General features: G+C 33.9%; 1 protein-coding gene across 3 annotated transcripts in view; it reads right to left on the minus strand.

The window, feature by feature from the left end:
• SPATA17 (spermatogenesis associated 17) overlaps window positions 1-21,338 on the minus strand; it is a 178,718-nt gene that overhangs the window by 43,547 nt on the left and 113,833 nt on the right. For all 3 annotated transcript variants that reach the window (XM_044266823.1, XM_044266824.1, XM_044266825.1), the window contains one exon: window positions 10,734-10,869. In XM_044266823.1, the coding sequence (XP_044122758.1) occupies window positions 10,734-10,869 (136 nt within the window). The remainder of the gene's footprint in view (window positions 1-10,733; window positions 10,870-21,338) is intronic.

A 21,338-nucleotide genomic window follows, 5' to 3' on the forward strand; every position in this document is an offset into this window, starting at 1 on the left:
CCCCACATTGGGCTCTCTGCTCAGCAGGGAGCCTGCTTCCTCCTCTCTCTGCCTGCCTCTCTGCCTACTCATGATCTCTGTCTGCCAAAAAAATCTTAAAAAAAAAAAAAATAGAACTACTGTATGGCCCAGCAACCCCACTTCTAGATATATAGCTAAAGGAAAGGAAATCACTATCTCAAAGATATATATACACCCTCGTGTTCATTGAAGTTAACTTAAAATATTCAAGACATGAAAATAACCGAAGTGTCCACTGATGGATGAATGGATAAAGACAATGTGATAATGTGATACACACACACATACACACACACGCAGGAATATTATTCAGCAATAAAAAGGGAAATTTGGCCATTTGACACAACAGGGATGAAACTTGGGGGCATTATACTAAGTAAAATAAGTTAGAGAAAGACAAATATTATAGGATTTTATTTATAAATCATATCTAAAATAGTCAAACTCACAGAAATGGGGTAGATTAGTACCCAGGGACTGTGGGTGGGGGAAATAAAGAAATATTGGTCAAAGGGAAAAAAATGTTCAGTTATAAGATGAAAAAGTTCTGGAGAACCAACGTTGTGAAGAGAGTGTATTTTAGGGGTGCCTAGGTGGCTCAGGGGATTAAAGCTTCTGCCTTTGGCTCAGGTCATGATCCCAGGGTTCTGGGATCGAGCCCTGCACCGGGCTCTCTGCTTAGCAGGGAACCTGCTTCCTCCTCTCTCTCTGCTGCCTCTCTGCCTACTTGTGATCTCTGTCTGTCAAATAAATAAATAGAATCTTAAAAAAAAAAAAAAGAGAGAGAGTGTATTTTAAATGTCACCACACATATACACAGAGAAAGGTAATTCTGTGAACTGACAGATGTATTAACTAATCCTGTTTTGGGAATCATTTACTAAGGTATATGTGTATTAACCAAAAACAATATTATATACATCACTTTTATCTCTATGAGAATGGAAAATCCAAAAAAGTTAGGAAAAAAATAATTTTCTCGGCCTCTATATCACTCACGGTTCTCCAAGGAAAGAGAACTAATGATGAAAGTTGACAGACAGAAAGACAGTTTTTTTTTTTGTTTTTTTTTTTTTTAAGGAAATGGCCTATCCAATTATGGAGTCAGGAAAATCCAAATCTGCAGATTAACCTGTCAGGCTAAAAATGCAGGCAGGTAAAAACCTATGGGACATAGCAAAGGCAGTCCTAAGGGGGAAATACATACCCATCCAAGCCTCCCTCAAAAAAATGGAAAAATCCAGAACACACCAGCTGTCTCTACACCTTAAAGAACTGGAGAATCAACAACAAATCAAACCAACTCCACATGTAAGAAGGGAAATAATCAAGATTAGAGCAGAGATCAATGAGGTAGAAACTAGAACTACAGTAGAATGTATCAATGAAACCAGAAGCTGGTTTTTTGAAAGAATCAATAAGATCGATAAACCATTAGCCACAAAGAAAAGAGAGAAAGCTCAAATTAATAAAATTATGAATGAAAAGAGAGAGATTACAACTAACACCAAGGAAGTAGAAACAATCATCCGAAGTTATTATCAACAGTTATATGCTAATAAGTTAAGCAACCTAGATGAAATGGATGCATTCTTAGAAAACTATAAACTCCCAAAATTGAACCAGGAAGAAATTGACAACCTGAATAGACCAATACCTAGTAACAAGATTGAAGCAGTGATCAAAAACCTCCCAAAAAACAAGAACCCAGGACCTGACGGATTCCCTGGAGAATTCTACCAAATTTCAAAGAAGAAATAACACCTGTTCTCCTGAAACTGTTTCAAAAAACTGAAGCAGAAGGAAAACTTCCAGACTCTTTATGATGCCAGCATTACTCTGATCCCCAAACCAGGCAAAGACCACACCAAAAAGGAGAATTTCAGACCAATATCAATGATGAATATGGATGCTAAGATTCTCAACAAGATCCTAGCAAACAGGATCAAACAGCACATTAAAAAGATTATCCACCATCACCAGGTGGGATTCATCCCTGGGCTACAAGAATGGTTCAACATTTGCAAATCAATCAATGTGATAGAACAAATCAATAAGAGAAGAGAGAAGAACCACATGGTCTTCTCAATTGATGCAGAAAAAGCATTTGACAAAATCCAACATCCGTTCCTGATTAAAACGCTTCAGAGTATAGGGATGGAGGGAACATTCCTCAACTTCATAAAATCTATCTATGAAAGACCCACAGAAATATCATCCTCAATGGGAAAAAGCTCACAGCCTTCGCATTGAGATGAGGAACATGACAAGGATGCCCACTCTCACCACTCTTGTTCAACATAGTATTAGAAGTCCTAGCAACAGCAATCAGAAAATAAAGAGAAATAAAAGGTATCCAAATTGGCATTGAAGAAGTCAAACTCTCTCTCTTCGCAGATGATATGATTCTTTATACGGAAAACCCAAAAGACTCCACCCCCAAACTACTAGAACTCATACAGCAATTCAGTAACGTGGCAGGATACAAAGTCAATGTACAGAAATCCATGGCTTTCTTATGCACTAACAATGAAAATACAGAAAGGGAAATTAGAGAATCGATTCCATTTACTATAGCACCAAGAACCATAAGATACCTGGGAATAAACCTAACCAAAAAGGTAAAGGATCTGTACTCGAGGAACTACAGAGCATTCATGAAAGAAACTGAAGAAGACACAAAAAGATGGAAGACCATTCTATGCTCTTGAATCGGAAGAATAAACATTGTTAAAATGTCTATACTGCCTAGAGCAATCTATACTTTTAATGCCATTCCGATCAAAATTCTACCAGTATTCTTCAAAGAGCTGGAGCAAATAATCCTAAAATTTGTACGGAATCAGAAGAGACACCGAATTGCTAAGGAAATGTTGAAAAACAAAAATAAAACTGGTGGCATCACGTTACCTGATTTCAAGCTTTACTACAAAGTTGTGATCACCAAGACAGCATGGTACCGGCATAAAAACAGACACATAGACCAGTGGAACAGAGTAGAGAGCCCAGATATGGACCCTCAACTCTATGGTCAAATAATCTTCAAAAAAACAGGAAAAAATATACAGTGGAAAAAAGACAGTCTCTTCAATAAATGGTGCTGGGAAAATTGGACAGCTATATGTAGAAGAATGAAACTCGACCACTCTCTTTCACCGTACACAAAGATAAACTCAAAATGGATAAAAGACCTCAACGTGAGACAGGAATCCATCAAAATCCTAGAGGAGAACATAGTCAGTAACCTCTTCGATATTAGCCACAGCAACTTCTTTCAAGATATGTCTCCAAAGGCAAAGGAAACAAAAGCGAAAATGAAGTTTTGGGACTTCATCAAGATCAAAAACTTCTGCACAGCAAAGGAAACATCAACAAAACAAAGAGGCAACCCACGGAATGGGAGAAGATATTTGCAAATGACAGTACAGACAAAAGGTTGATATCCAGGATCTCTAATGAACTCCTCAAACTCAACACACACAAAACAGGCAATCATATCAAAAAATGGGCAGAAGATATGAACAGACACTTCTCCAATGAAGACATACAAATGGCTATCAGACACAAGAAAAAGTGTTCATCATCATTAGCCATTAGGGAGATTCAAATTAAAACCACATTGAGATACCACCTTATACCAGTTAGAATGGCCAAAATTAGCAAGACAGGAAACAACGTGTGTTGGAGAGGATGTGGAGAAAGGGGAACCCCCTTACACTGTTGGTGGGAATGCAAGTTGGTGCAGCCACTTTGGAGAATAGTGTGGAGATTCCTCAAGAAATTAAAAATAGAGCTTCCCTATGACCCTGCAATTGCACTCCAGGGTATTTACCCCAAAGATACAGATGTAGTGAAAAGAAGGGCCATTTGTACTCCAATGTTTATAGCAGCAATGGCCACAGTCGCCAAACTGTGGAAAGAACCAAGAGGCCCTTCAATGGACGAATGGATAAGGAAGATGTGGTCGATGTACACTATGGAGTATTATGCCTCCATCAGAAAGGATGAATACCCAACTTTTGTAGCAACATGGACGGGACTGGAAGAGATTATGCTGAGTGAAATAAGTCAAGCAGAGAGAGTCAATTATCATATGGTTTCACTTATTTGCGGAGCATAACAAATAGCATGGAGGACAAGGGGAGATGGAGAGAAGGGAGTTGAGGGAAATTGGAAGGGGAGGTGAACCATGAGAGACTATGGACTCTGAAAAACAACCTGAAGGTTTTGAAGGGGTGGGGAGTGGGAGGTTGGGAGAGCCTGGTGTATTAAGGAGGGCAGGTATGGCATGGAGCACTGGGTGTGGTGCAAAAACAATGAATACTGTTACGCTGAAAAGAAATTAAAAAAAAAGAAAATAAAAGAAAAAAAAAAAAGAATGTTAGTTCATTGGTTCTTCAAATTTTTTAAGTTATAGTTTTGAGCCAATAAATGTAATACGAAATTGGGAAAAAATGGAGGCAGGAATTAATATTATAGTCGTGCAGCAGAATTTTTTTTCCAGGAAACTTCAATTTTTGCTCTTAACTGATTGGATCAGATCTGCCTATGCCATTGAGGGTAATGTGCTTTGCTCACAGTCAACTTAGGGTAGATGTTAACCACATCTGCAAAATACCTTTACAGCACCACTGAGATTACTGTTGATTAAATAATGGTACAAATGCCTGGTCAAACTGACACATAACAGCAACTATCACAGCCCTGACTAAGAAATTTCACTTTCAGGGGCGCCTGGGTGGCTCAGTTGGTTAAGCAGCCTTCTCCTGAATTTGGCTCAGGTCATGATCTCAGGGTCCTAGGATCGAGCCCCATGTGGGGCTTTATGCTCAGCAGGAACTCTGCTTTAGATTGTCTCTCCCTCCCTCTGCTCCTCTCTCCTGTTTCCAAAATAAGTAAGTAACTCTTAAAAAAAAAAGAAAGAAATTTCACCTTTGGGAATTCATTAGGGCAAAGATGTATGCAGCAGAAATGCTCAAACATTATTGTTCAGTATGGTTTGATAGAGGCCCAACTAGAAAACCCACAAATATCCCTTGGACTTTTCCATGCCAAACCTGCAGACATAGCCCAGCGACACTTGAATAAGCACTTTCAATGCTAACTCTCATATTCATATCATGCTTCAAACACATCCATGATTCCTAAGATCAAAGTCCACCTCTTTCTAAGACATAAAGAATATTTACCAGCTATATTTCTATTTATTTTTGGGCTCTTGATTCTGGGAAACCTCCTCTTTGGCAAGTCAAATAAAGACATCATGGGGGGGAGGTCACAGAAAGAAATTAAAGCTATGATCCTATACCTAGGAATGATGGCAAAAGGTCTAGAAGCCTAAAGTTTTTGCTAATATGCTAACCCAGTTTCTGACAATAACAACAAGAAAAAAATAAATTGAAGTATTTAAATTTTTTTTAAATTAAGGTTAAGAGCTTAATTGTAGAGAAATGCAGTTAACATATTCCAAGATTTCTATCAGATGAAGAATTTAATTCTTGTTATCCTAGATTAGTAATTATGCAGAGAAAACTGGCATATGTTGAATTTTTAGAGGTAAACTTACAGCAGAACTCTTAATAAAGTTCAAGAATCACACTGGGACCAAAAACTTCTGAAAGAAAAATTTTATAGGCAAGCTGTTAACCCTCTGGCTGTCAAACACTCTGTCCTACACCACACTGCACAGCTGCACATCTAGGGGCGAGCACCTGACCTTGGGGATGGAATCTTACAGATCTCAGGAGGAAATGTTTGCCACAGTCTCTTTAGCACTCTACAGTTATTAAGGATCTGGTGGCGAGATCTCTCAATCTCAGACTTTACTGAAGTTACAAAAGTTTTTTTTTTTTTTTAATGGCTTACCAGGCTTTACAAAAATGTCCATTATGTTTGTTCATCACTCAAATGCAGTATTTTAGACTCAAATGCAAATTAAGCCCTTAGGTTAATAATCATAGACTAATACGGTCAGATCTAATCTACTAAAAATCCTGGATACATCACTGCACATATTATTTTCATTCACAAGTTCCTTTGTAAAAGTATAACTAAAAATTACTACACAATATAATAAATCTATCAGAAACAAGGTGGTTAAAAAGCAAAGGTAGTGTAAATATATACATCTTAACACTAGTCTTAGATTAAATATTATTTTGATAAATAATATTTGGCTCTATCCAGTTTTCTAAAGTATATAAGAGTATATATAAATATACACATATGCAAATGCATATACAGATCTATAACAAAAATTATTTAAACTTATTATTTTCCCTGAAGCTTAGTGACCTCAAGAAGACTGACTGATTCAAGGATAATTATAGCAAAAAAATAATTGAAGAATTTTAGTCCCTGGTGTATTGTGAGAAAGAAAGAGGGAAAAAAAAAAAAAACGAAAAAAAAACAAAGCTAAACTGAATACTTGATTATTGAAGGCCATCCTCATAAGCAAAATATTTTCCCTCAATTACACCTAATTATTTAATTGTTTACATTTACTAATGAAACAAAACAACACAAAACAAACAACTGTAAGGGGCTGTTTTTCAGCAAGTGCATAATCATCAATCAACATACACAGAAAGATTTTTAAAATTATATGAAGCTGGTCTGTTTAAATAGAAAGGCATATTTTATCCTAATCAATGCATAAAAGTAAAATTATCCATAACTGAGGCATGTTTCTCTGCTATACAGTTCAGCTGTAATGATCCCCACACACTGTACTTGCACATCAATTATGATAATCATAATCACGGTCGTTAAGCTGAATGTTCATTATTATCAGGATGCTGGTGACAGCAGATTCAATCACCGGGTGCCATGGGCAAGCAGTCCCAGTCCCACCCAAGCTTCTGCAGACAGCGATGTGCCACATTAAATCTATGATGTGTTCCACATCCCACTCCATTCCAAAAGCCATAGACGGTAAAGGTCAACTTTATGTTCTGTGCAATATGCTTAGGTTCTCTAAATTAATTCTTTGGAGTACTAGATATTTTTATGCTTTGTAGCTTATGAAATCCTGTTTGGGACCAAAATGCATGTGAAAATAACAAAAGGGGCTGCCCTACTGTTGTAATTCACCTACAATAAGGCATATGAAGAAAGGCTCCATCAACATGAACCATCTTAAAAGTCTCTTTCTGAATTCTGCAAACGTGGGAAAACATGAAATAGTTCCATTAAAATCAGTCATCTAAAATGCATATGAGAACTCATTCCAATTCAGATAAAGGCCTTAGACTATTATTTCTGCTCCAGTAAATATGAACATATGTGAATGTTTTGACAACCAAAAGAATGTTTTTAGTACACTGAATTTTTGCATTGTCCAACTTGTTTAAATCTATCCAAAGAGATTAAACTAATAGTAACTGACTGGTATATCTCCTTATTGAATTTCACTTCTATTTTAGATATTGATATAAGCACAGTAGTTTATAAACACCAATTATTTTCCTGAACTTAAAGTTTTGCCATTAAGACACAGGCCTAGAATCTAACAACTTGGGGGCTTTTACAGATTAAAGAAATGTGAGTAAGGAAGGGAAGGAAAATTAAAGTAAGATGAAAACATAGAGGGAGGCACACCATAAGAGTCTCTTAACTCTAGGAAACAAACTGAGGGTTGCTGTATAGGAGGTACATAGAGGGATGGGGCAACTGGGCATTCAGGAGGGCACATGATGTGATGAGCAGAGGGTGTTACATGCAACTACTGAATCACTAAATTCTACCTCTGAAACTAATAATACAGTGAATGCTACCCAAATTGAATTTAAATAATAAAGTTTTTTAAAAAGATTCAACTTAAGTTAATTAAAAGTTACCATCACTAATCACATAAAAAAGAAATATGTTTTATTACATTTTTTATTATAGATTTCCATGCTTTTAAGAAAAATGATGTATGCTATTTTTCATTACTGATTTTCATACTATGAAGAAAAAACTGTACTATTTGCTCTCCTTTGTTGACTTTCTGATGTCTTTGTATAGTGTTCTTCAGATCAACAGCATTAAAAATAAAACAAATATTAAATAATATTTGATACTTAATTGATTTAATGTGAATGTGATTAGAGAAGGAGTAGCTAATTAACATTTGCTTTTCTCTCAACTGATACCTTTAACACTGTGTAACAAATGACTGGAAAATTAAAACCTCCATGCTTATAGGTGAGAGGAGAAAAGGAAATTCTCCATGTAGATAATCTCAAAACATGATGGAAGAGGTGGAGAACAGGAACCAACTATATTTAATTGAGTTGTTTCTTGGTTGAAATCAATTTATTGCTTTCAAATAGTGTTACATATACTTTAAATGTTTGTAAAGAGTCTATCTTCCCACAGAAAAAGCATAAAACCAGATCAGCCTTTCCTTCTTCAATATTTTGACCTTAACAACTCTAGCCTCCTTACTACTATCCTTACTCCACTAATAATGAATAAATTGTGGTCTCCAAACCCATTAATCAAGAAACTAAGTTTTTAAAACTAAAGAAAAAGAAGCCTTCTTTTAGCAATTTACTGTACCCAACTCTCACCCAAATGACTTAACATCAAATCAAAACATAAATTATGTCTAACAGTTGTAAGACTTAACATACAAACAATAAAATGGCTACCTCTCTAATGTGCTGATTACATTAGCCACACAGAAGAGTAATTTGTTTAATCTATTTATTTGAAGAAATCAGAAAGTAGGAAGAAATAAGAAGGAAGAGAGAGAAGATGGGAAAGATGGAATTTCAATTTTCATTTAGTATTTTTCTACATGCTTTTATGTAGGGTTAAGTGGATTCATGATTTATAATTCATGATTTATCGATTTCTTACTAATTTTTATTATATTTATTAAGACTTCTCCCTATACTTTTCTCTCTTAATTTTCAGAGTCTACAAGAACAACTACTTGTCCTTAATGTTTTAAGTATGTATGCTTTTTAAAAGTATGAAGGCACACCACAATTCCTCAAAAGAACAAAATAAACTTTTTCTCTTTAGCGCGTATCCAAAAGTGTCTATATTTCCATGAATTTGCTTACTTCTGCAAGACAGATGCATATTCCAAAATATGTTAGAATGTATAAGGTGAATTGATTATATAAAACCAAAAAGTATTATATTATTTTAGGAAAGAAACATTTGTACAAGGGACTTACTTACTCAGAAGCAGCTTAATGTCCTAAGGTAAGTCATTTATATTTGAAGAAATGAGCACTTCTTTGAATTAAATAAAATTGTGGGAGGGCATAAAAGCAAAAAGATGTTTACATCAAATAGCAAATTAGATGTAGATCACATTACATACATTCAAAATATGAAATTAAATAGTTTAAAAATTATATTTATCCTATATTCTGAATGGTTGCCTATCAGGTAAAAACAAATGCCAAGAATAACATTGTCACCAGTATTTAGGTTTTCAATCAGTGAGCCAAACTGAACTACTCACTGTACCTATTCCCTATGATATGGAATTACTTAGTATTTTAGATCATTTTTTAAGACAGAGGACTCAGCAGGTGGAAAAGAAAAAGGCACTTTCTAAAGTATCTGTGTTACTCTCCCGTGACTTACCCTTGGTAATCCCATATTTTTAATGCCCTAAAAATAGACTTTTCCTTATAGTTTGATAAAATAAAGAAAGATCTCATTTTTCTTAAGGGTCTAACATATGCCTTCCTCTTGAGTAATGAGGATATGTCTGCAACTTGTATTTTCCTTTTCATCTTTGCCATCCACAAGCTGAAATTCCTATTACTTAGCACTGCCATAATGGTTTCCTTTATTTTGTGAGTATAGACACTGTTCTCATCTAAGATCATTTCCTTCTATTTTTATTTCTAAAATATAAGCTTTACTGTATTTGCCTTTTAGTAAGGTGTCTTAAATCCTTCTGGGAGGAGGCTGTGTGTAAATGAGTAAATCCTCATTGACAGACTATTAATAGAACCAATACATCTGGTATGCTCTATGGATCTCAGTGGCGTTAACCCCTTTCCAGAAAGTCACTTACAACTTCATTTTATCTGCGTAATTATTTCGATAAATAAGTTATAGTTTCTGTTAGATAATGGGCTTAACACATAGCAAAAAATTCCCTTTTACCTCATTGTGTAAGACACCTTGGATCTTCCCTATTCAGAAAAATTTCTCTAAATGCTAACAAATGGAACTCTGGAATCAATAAATATTTGCTTTCTTCTCTTCTTCTCTTCTGTATCATATATATATATGTGCATGTGTATATACACACATATATAAATGTCACATATATTTCTATCTATTCCTATCTAGCTACATACCTGCCTACTTATTTACTTATCTTTCTACATACACACAGAGATTGAGAGAATCAAGAGATCAAGCACTGATCTCCATGTCTGAGAGCTTGGCTATTCTTGATCACAGATTCAAGTTCTGACCCTGGCTGGCTTTGGCAAAGCCATGATGTATACCATAGATCATAGGATAGCTGAGTCATTACCCATAAAAAACATGAAATGCTAAAAAACAAAAACACAAATCTCTTACTGGCTAGAGAAGTTAGCAGTGTTATCTTTACATGAAATAGCTATAAATAATTTTATAACCATGAAGGTGTTAACTGTATGAGAATATTTATGTTTGTTTTAATCAGTGTGTTATTTTTAGCCTTTCAAAAAGAACATCATTTTTTTAATGTTGCACTAACTTACCTTGTCACAGATCCATTTCTTGGGATTTTCATCTCTAAAATGACGACTTCCATAAGAATTGGGACCGTACTTGCTTGACGAATGCATTAATGGGGTATACTTTTTATTTTTATGGTAAGTAGAAAATGGCAAAAACCTGAAAGAACATTTAAGTGAAGTTAATTTTATTTCTTCAAATATTTGATTAAAAACATTAAAATTTAGAAGTAGTAAACCATAGTGAAAATAAAACATGGTTTGGAATCAGAATAACTGCATTACACTTTAACTTCTGCCACTATCTCTGTTACTTTTATGAATTTCATTTCTTATTCAGCAAATGGAGATAGTAAGACTTTTTTCACAGAATTTTTATGTCTCAAATATTCTGGAAATGCAGAAAATTTTAAAGAATAAATTTATCAATTAATGATGCCAGGTAATTAAAAATTCACTGTATAAATAAAAATGTTTTTAATTTCAAAAGGGCATCCAAAAATGAAAAGGAATCCCATTATAGGAAATTCTCACTGAAACGGGTTTTCTTCAAAGTTTTTTCTTTGTTTAATTGAGGTACAAGGGACATACAAGATTATATTAGTTTCAGGTATACAACATAATTTGACATTTGTATATATTATGAAATGATCATCGCAAGTCTAGTTAACATCCTTCGCCATACATAGTTATCTTTTTTTCTTGTGATGAGAAGTTTTAAAGATTTACTCTCTTAGTAACTTTCAAATATGGAGTACAGTATTATAAATTAAGTGTCCATTATACATTACATCTCCATCTGTACCTTAGGTCCTAATAACTTACTGATTTTATAACTGGAATTTTGTACCTTTTGACTCCCTTCACCCATTTCACCTACCCACCACCCCATATGGCAACCACCATCTGTTCTCTGTATCTATAAGCATATTTTTAAAAAGATTTCACGTAGAAGTAAGATCTTATGGTATTTGTCTTTTCTCTGTCTGACTTATTTCACTTAGCATAACGCCTTTGAGATCCTCCATGTTGTTACAAATAGCAAGATTTCATTTTTGTTTATGGCTGAATTATATTCCATTGTATAAAACACTGTTTTTATACTTCCACTGATGGACATGCAGTTTGTTTCCATATCTTGGCTGTTGTAAATAATGTTGCAATGAACATGGGGATGCATATACCTTTCTGAGTTAGTGTTTTTGCTTTCTTCAAATAAATATCTATGAGAGGAACTGCTAGATAATAGGGGAGTTCCAGTTTTAATTTTTTGAGGAACCTCTATATTGTTTTCAATAGTGGTGGCACCAATTTACACTTCCACCAACAGTGCACAAGGGTCTCCTTTTTGTCTATATCCTTGCCAACACTTGGTATTTCTTTCTGATATTATTCATTCTGACAGGTGTAGTAGGATAATACTCATTGTGGTTTTGATTTGCATTTTCCTGATGATGAGTGATGTTGAGCATCTTTTCATATACCTGTTGGCCACCTGTATGCCTTTTTTGGAGAAAAAAATGTCTATTTAAGTCCTCTGTCCATTTTAAATTACATTGTTTTTCTTTTTGCTATTGAATTGTATGAGTTCTTTATACACTTTAAATATTACACCCCTTTTACAAATATATGATTTGCAAATATTGTCACCAATTCAGTAGGTTGACTTTTCATTTAGTTGATGGTTTCCCTTGCTGTGCAGCCTTTTATTTTGATGTGATCCTACTTGTTTATTTTTGCTTTTGTTGCTTTTGGTGTCAAATCCAAAAAAATCATCACTAAGACTGATGTCAAGGAGCTTATTGCCTATGATTTACTTCTAAGAGTTTCATGGTTTCAGATCTTAAATTCAAGTCTTTAATCCATCTTGAGTTAATTTTTGTGTATACAATAAGATAGTTGCTCAGTTTCATGCTTTAACTCAGCAGAATAATGAAAGCATTTTTGGTAGGGGTTTTGAGTAATGGGGCTTTTGGGTCAACCATACCAGTATTCAGATCTTAGCTTTTGCCCTTGCTCCCTGTGTTCCCTTACAGAACTTACCTGACCTCTATGAGATTTTACTTCCATATGAGGTTGTTGTAAGGAATGAGTAATTTCGTATATGTAAAGCTTAACATGGAAGCTGAAAGAGCAAATGCCCAATAAATAATGGGGGTGCTAAAAGTAGAAGTAAATGTAGAAGTAGCCTGTTGTCATAGCCATCATCAGCATTATTTTAATGTGTTAACGATTAACATAAAAGATCAAAATTTTAAGATCCATATAATTTTTCATGGAACATCTAAAATTGTAATACGCTTTTTGTGTAATGTGGTGAAATGTTTAAATCCCTCACCAGAGTCCTCTGAAATAAGAGTAAAGAATTTTTTTTTTAAGTTATAAACCTATAAGAAGAAAGCAGAAGAGAAAGATGAAACAGGTGACAATACCAACAAATTTTTGCCAGGTGAAAAGCAGATAGGACATTCAAAAAACTGAAATCTCAGTTCCAGAAGAGGGAGAGGCCAAAGAGGAAGGGAGATTTTGCAGAATCCCTCTGAAGTTCAAGACACCAAATGGGATATATGAATTTCAAATCAGTGTCTACTCCTTGAACTCTTCCCTTGCTCATATCTATGTGAACAGGTACTGGACTTAAATACTGCATTCAGACAAATACATCACCTCAAAAAGCTACTGAGAGTGCCCAGAGAAACAACTTCAAATATCGACATTTGAAAAACTCTTAATTAAAAGTTGATCAGTCAAAAAGTCACTCTCACATACAAATACATTTCTAGTCTGATTTTTAGTGTCTTCTTTAATATAAATCTAAGAATGGATTATCAATTGGGGAAACTACCAACATGGAAGAAAGGCACATATCCAAACATAAAAGATGGTCTGGAGGAAAGAGATTTAATGAAGGAAATAGGAGTAAACCTCAAAAATTTTTATTTAATTTAATCAAAGAGGATATGGTATTAATGAAGTTGGAGCTAGATGTTGTTTAAATAAAAGAAACTAGAGAAAGATATCTGGGCAATAAGAAATTTATATAGTGAAATGAAATATTCTGCTGATAAGCATATTCTGAAATCGTGGCTTTAAAGTTGAACTCTTCAACAGAGTTACTGACCCATAACCACATGTCAATATTTTCACATATATTATCTCATTTAATTAAGAAAAGGAAGGGTTTTTTTAATCTCAATTGAACTGAAAATTTGATTCTTTGCCATTGCACTTATATATTTGTTTAAAAAACAGTAAAGGAAAGCAGCATTATTAGTTCATTAATTTTCATACTTCTCTACAATTCCTTTTTAATGTTTATTAATAAATTCCTTTTTAATGTTTTCCTAAGAAAACATCTCTAATACTATTTAAAATAAAAAAAAAACAACACAGAGCTTTGAATTACAAAATTACACAAGCATGTATTACACATGCTCTTGGGAAAACAGCTCTCATATAAGACAGATTATGGTCCTTCCAGTGCTAATTTGCACATGGGATGGACATCACACACACAAAAATTAATGTGGCCCCAATGTCCCTGAGTATACAAAGGGGGTGCTGTGAGCCGGCTGCTGCACTTACAGTTTTTATCACTTCTGAATTGCATTTTAATAGTACATTTTTCTTTTGTGTCTGAACAAAATTTGCTTTCTCGAGGGAATGGTTGGCTGAGAAGACAAGGCTGAAAGACTAAATATTTTCTTGTCCATGAGTTAATTTTATTTCATTCAGCCATAATGTCTCACTGAAGTAACATGCATGTGTACTCAAGTAACATGCATGTGTACTCTTAAGCATATGTACATATGTGCATATATAGGTATACATATTCAAAATGTTTAATGTTTTATAAATAATTTTCAAATATTTATCTTCAAATTTGGAAGAAATTATTTAAGTCTGACATGGGATTTGCTCTACAGAAGTATAAATAGCTATGAAAACCCTAAAAAATCAATTTAGTTAATAATCAAACTTTTATAAATACCAATTACTTTTTCAAAATGTTACCTTTTACCAGTTTTAAATATATATTCAGATTTATCTCATACTTGCAGTGATTTCTTTTCAATTAGCTGGATACCATATTAAAGAAGATATGGGTTAGCTTTTTATTTTATAACCTCATCAAAGATTCAGGTCTGGAAAAAATTCTAAAATACAATGTGGAGACACAGTGGTTTCATGAACACCTCATTACCTGAATGTGTGGGCAGTTAGGAAGAATTTATAGAGGTTTCAGGAAGCCAAAATTAAAAAATAGTCGATTAGCTTCATGGAAAATGGGTCCACTGCAAATACAAAGTCTTTAGTATTAATATACTTAATATTATTTTCCAAATAAGAAGACTAATGAATTACCTTTTTTTCTCTTATAACTCCCTCTTACTTTCCCCCTTTTTTTATAGTCCAACTATTGCCACTCATAAATCCAGGTTTTCCTCTGACCTGTTTATTTCACTGCCAAATAACTAAAATCTGCAAATTATGAAACCCTCTTGCCTACTAACCCAAGCCTATATTCTTCAGCCCAGCTGTCAGGCTTCTTAGAATGCACTCGATCTGTTCAGTCTCCTACCACTTCCTGTCTGCCATTCCACTGATGCCAATCTCCTCTTTCTCTCTGTCTTTCCATCCTACCTGTGTCTTTATCCATGTTCCTCTCTTTCAGATATGCTGATCCATATCCTGCTCATCTTTTAAAATCCAGCTTAACACCAGTTTTCCTAGGCAACCTAATTATCCTACTCTATTCCATATTGATTTCTCTGCTGTCTTAATAAAATTCATTCATTAAATAAACATTAAATGAAGTACTTTTATATACTAAACATTTTGAAAAACACTGAGATAGAATGACGAAAGATGCACTATCCCTAAGAGGAATTCACCTTAGCAGGGCGTGGAGAATGAGACAACATAGGAGAATGTGTTAAGTTTTGTGTCTGATGTATGCACAAGAGGTTACTGAGGCAGAGAGGAAGGTTTACATTTGTATATGCATATGTGTTAATAAATGCTTATCTTTGGAGGGTTTATTGGCAAGGAGTTGGGAGATGGGACATAGAAAAGTTATCTTTTTAGACTGTGTGTGCAGAAATGAAAGACATAGTTAGTCAAGTTAAGAAGCTGGTAGAGGCTATTTTAAAGATTTTATTTATTTATTCGACAGAGAGAGATCACAAGTAGGCAGAGAGGCAGGCAGAGAGAGAGGAGGAAGCAGGCTCCCCGCTGAGCAGAGAGCCCGATGCGGGACTCGATCCCAGGACCCTGAGATCATGACCTGAGCCGAAGGCAGTGGCTTAACCCACTGAGCCACAAAAGAAAATATATACAAAGATACAGAGGTGAAGTAGAGTGTAAAAAGGAACGCTGAAAGAACTGAGGGGGTTCAACATAGCCAGAAATTGTTCTTTATAAAGGAAACAAAGTAGATCATGTAGAGTCTTATGGTGGGTATGACTGCATGGTAAATAAGGAGAAGATATAGAGTTATATATTACAGATCTTTATACATTACAAAACATTTGTCTTTATGTTTACATTTATAATAAAGTTTGACTGCTCATGAGGGTAGCTATGCAAGCCATGATGGATTCTAGATAGGTAAATCGTCCCAAAATGGACGTGGTGATAACAATTCAGAGATGCCAAGATACATGTTTAAACACATCTCAAACATCAAACATGCCCTAGATCAGCCCTCTCTCTATTAAACAGCTCCTAGTAAAATATATGCATTAACACAGGACAGGATAAAGCGACACTTTTTTCAGGATAAAGAACATTTTACTGCAAGTTAGGAATTTGGTTCCAGACCATAATAAATTTTCCAGTGAGCTATGCAAAAGAATGCAAATAAGCTTTTGCCTAGGCCAGAGGCAAGAGAAATAGTAAACCAGAGTAAGACAATATCTAACCTGAGCTGTAACAAATGGGTCAGACTGCATTAGACATATATGGAAATTGAAGAAGAGCAAGCAAGTCAGGGGCTGGTATGAGTAGATATTCAGAGATTAAGAGCTTGGAACATGCATGTAGGATCCTTTAAGTGTGTAGCTAAATTGCTTGGAAAATAGAAAGAATGCTTTTCAAAGGGTACATTCTGGCTCCTATCAGAACAGACTAAGCTTCAACAGTTTTATCTTACTTAACATCTGTAGGAACTATTGTCCCAGTGACTTTATTCTTTCCTCACTAATACTATTACCAAAAGTGGGCTCATTATTTGGGCTCTAAGCTGCCCTGAGAGGCAGACTTGACCATAGCATTACAAAGACTAATAAATCCGGAGGACCAAGGAATGGCGGCTGATTACCACATTGCTCTCTTCAAATCATGCTGCTAAATCGGATGCTTTGGGATTCTTTGATACCAAAACATGTCCGACATTTTCTGCCTTTTATTGGAAAAAATATTTTTCTTATATATGAATTATAAAATAAATAAGAACTCTTGTGTAATAAGTGCCTATCAAGAGATCCACTTTTTCTTGTGGGAAAGGGAAACAAAAATACTTTTCCATCATCTCAGATTGATCATAAAATAATTTAGTCTTCAAGTTTTTTAAAACCTCCTACACTTTATAGACTAGAAAATATAAAGTAATGAGATGATGGCATAGCAAATAAGGGCTTATGAATTTTACTGTCTTAATATTTGAGTAATTAAATTTCATATGTGCAAGCAGTAGTTTACTTCTAAGTGTATTAAGAATGACTCTAAGATAATATTGTTTCTTAACCATGCACTACTGAGTTAATAAATGTTCAAAGAATCTCTCAGAAAATCAATTATCAATTTTATCTTATGTACAACACAGAGTGGGAAGCATGCCGTTATTTTTTCTTATAGCAATAGTTGTTGCTATAATGGGTTTTTGGGGGATTTGGGGGGTTTTTTGGTAGCAGAAATACAGATATGCTCAAAAGATCAAAAGCTACATTAGTAAAGATCTTAGTATATGAGCCACCGCTCCCCATTATTAACAACACTGGAAGGGAAGACACTCCCCAATGGGGATACAGGAGTGAGCGCTAGAATTTACCCTACGATCTTTGCTTAAAATATTTGAAAAAAAAAAAAAAAGGAACAAGGATTCAGAGCTTTGTAATGTTCAAAATAGAACAGTTATTTAGTTGGAGGTAAAGAAAGCAAAATAGGAGGGGGGAAAAATCCACTCTGGGCTAATTAAGAGAAGGCATTTCCTTTAATTCCAGAGGGAATTTCTCTAGTCCATAAAACTTAATTGGACAAGCAAAGACACCTAGGTGTAAAAGTTTGGAAAGACGTGATGAAAGAATTGAAAGATTAAACATGAATCAAGCAAACTGATTTAATCTAATAGACCAATCAACAAATAATTTTCATGTTATCTTAAAGGTACACCTGCTCAAAAATGATTCTATTAGACTTCAATATTACAATCATTATTATAATGTAGAAAACAGTAGTTTTAATGTTTTGAGGGCTGAGTTATAACCAGTTCATTTCTGCTCTCATTATCAGATGACTCAGTTCTCATTAACCAATCAGAGCTTTTTTTAAAAAAAGATATAGCACCTTGATAAAACACGTAATTGGAAATATGCAAATTATTTTTGTCAATTATATTTTGAGACATGTTTTAGATTTGTAGTGTGTATAATTAATAATGAATACTGAATTAATATAATGAATAATGAATGTATACCATTTTACAATATATCTAAGTGAAATCATTATGCTGTACGTTATAAGCTTACACAACACTATATGTCAATTATGTCTCAATACTGAATAATTTTAGCTTACTACAATAATCAGGTTAAGTGACTCAGGTCTGATTCGTAAAAAGGGGTCATAAAAAGCTGAATATTTTTCCTTAAATACAGACTAATCTAAATTTTAGAAAAGCCTCAGCAAATTAAGACTCTTCCCTACGTTCAATATGAGAAATAAAGTATTTTCACTATAGGTATGAAAAACCCAAATTTCTAGATAAACCTAACAAATAACTCACTAGTATCAATAGAATGATCTTAAAACATAGTCCACTGCTCTATGAAGATGTTTTAGTCCACTAGAATTTTGGTTGAAGAGATGTTAATGAAATGAGCAACAGATTGGGACAGGAATCAGATGGGCTTTATTTATGGAAGAAAACAGCTTTCCCTGAGATTTTAATGTAATCATAGCTCTAAGTGTTTATACATAAAGTATTTTATCCTTAGAGTTGAATTCAGAGCAGAAATTTAAAACTCATAAACTATTTAAACAGCAATCTCAATAGCACAGGTCTCTCCCCCAGGGTGGAGACAGAAATGTAATATTTAAGAAATGCAAATGGCAAGACTATCTGTTCAACTAGACAGTAAGCTTATATTGCAAGCTTCTAAATTTAAATGGAAAGACATATTTTGCCCTTCTTCCTACATTTTTCTTAGCTTAAAAAGAACAGAACTCCCAAATATATTATTATTAACAATCTCAAGGCATGCTTACTCAGTAATTTTATTATGGCTATGCAACAACTTTCTGACATATGTTTTGCAGAGTTGACTGTTCTCTAGTTAATTGTGAAAAATCTTTAAAAAAAAAAATCTCTGCTAAAAGATACTAAATTTAAATGTTCCAGCTAAGTAACAGTCACACAGGCTCTTCTTTCAGGCCATTTATATCAGATGTTTTAAACTTACAAAGATGCCAATATAGCTAAAAAGGATGAGCTCAGATATTTTAAGGACTTGTATAATTGACATAAAGAACATATAATTACAGAGGTTAACTATACTGGAATTAAAATGAAAAAAACTTAATAAAAAGGAACATGTAATTAAGAAGGAATATAAGGCTGTGGGAAACACTTGTATAATTTATTGTTAAGAAGGCCTAAGGAAAAAATAAGCTGAAACTAAAAAAAAAAAAAAAAAAATCATTAAGGAAAATAAAATATTCTTTGTTGAGTAATATTCCAGAGTAGCATATTCCAAACTATGATCTGTGGATGAGGAGATTTCTCAACCAACTATATTATTAGACCTACAAAGCCAGGAGATCTCTATCTTGTTTACTGCTCTATCTGCAATGCCTAATACATGTCTGGCACATATTAGGCATGCTGTAATATTTGTTGAATGAACAGGTGAATAAGTTTGCAAAATACTATACATTATATGTTCCTTCTTTGAAGTTCACACTAAATAAAAGTCTATTTAAGACTGAGAAGCCCTGTAAATGCCACATTAAAAAAAAAAAGTTTAACTGTTTTGAATGTAACTTTTCCCTAATTTATTTGATAGAAAACTCATTGACATCTTCCAGACTAGCATTTTAAGAGACACAGTTTGGAAAATTCTACTGGAAGTAAGAGAAAGAGAAACAGAAGCATAGGGCCCACGTATTACTGGGACTAATAGGGTAATGTTAATAAAGGTCAAAGAGAAATCACAATGTAATTCGGGTTTTTTGCTTGATTTTTCTTTCAATGAGAAAAATTTTAGTGACTGAATTAGAGAGATTAGGACAAAATAAATGAGAGTTCAAGCTCAAGCTCAATACATAAAAACATAAAAATAAAAATTTTTTTTAAATGGCACCTATCATCTGTCAAGTATTGCATTCAGTGTACTGCATCAGTCATGGGCTCTATTTCTTGAGGATCTTATTACCTAGAACAAGGGTCTCCATATTTTAATCTGGAAGGACTAGGCAGGTAACACCAGTCAGTCAGATATAAAAACGAAGAATTTAAAAATCAATTATTGCCATGTAAGAGAGTGGGCCACTGTTTCTAGATCACCTAGTTTTTAATATAAGCTGGAAAATCTGGATTCTCAAAAGATTTACTTATCATTTTAAATTACTTTTCAATTAATTTAATTTTTAGAAAATTGGTAGGATCCAAATATAACACGTCTGAAGACTGTAAGCAACTCAGAAGCCACTAGTTTGTAACCTCTGATTTAAAAAATTTACATGTGAGCACCTAGGACTTTCAATGACTTCAAGGTCTCTAACTAAAATATACTGTATCCCACGTTACCGAGCAGACCTATGGATGAAATGCAAATCACTATCAGTTATTCTTAAGAAATTGTGACTATACCAAAGATGTTCCAAAATGTCTTTAAAAGCAGAAGAATACAGATTCTACAATACACAGGTAGCTTAAGTGGATGTTAATTTTCAGCACAATTCTAAAGTGGAATATTAAAATTCTAGAAAAGTGGCGACATATATATAGCATGGGCACATATATGATACTGGCACCATTTTATTTTAATACTTTAATATGTCTATATTTTCCTATTTCAAAATTTTACATTAAATTTTAAAATATGAACTTAAAAATCTTAAATTAATTTTAAAATATAAATATCTGAATATTTAATAAGTATATATTTTATGCATATATACACACACATATATAAAGAGATGTATATACATATAAACATATATATCACCATGGGTAAGAGTAAAACTTTAGACATCTGCCTGAAGTTTGGCAAAGAACTGGATGAGTTCTTTTATGATATCCTGAAGAACATGGGAGAAATAAGAACTAGCTGATAATTAAAGAAGAAAGCAAAGCTATCAACGAATTACTTCCCAGGGGCCAAACCCAATACATTCTTTTAATTCTCA

The sequence above is a fragment of the Neovison vison genome, chromosome 10 (assembly GCF_020171115.1).
Source record: "Neovison vison isolate M4711 chromosome 10, ASM_NN_V1, whole genome shotgun sequence".
NCBI lineage: Eukaryota > Metazoa > Chordata > Mammalia > Carnivora > Mustelidae > Neogale > Neogale vison.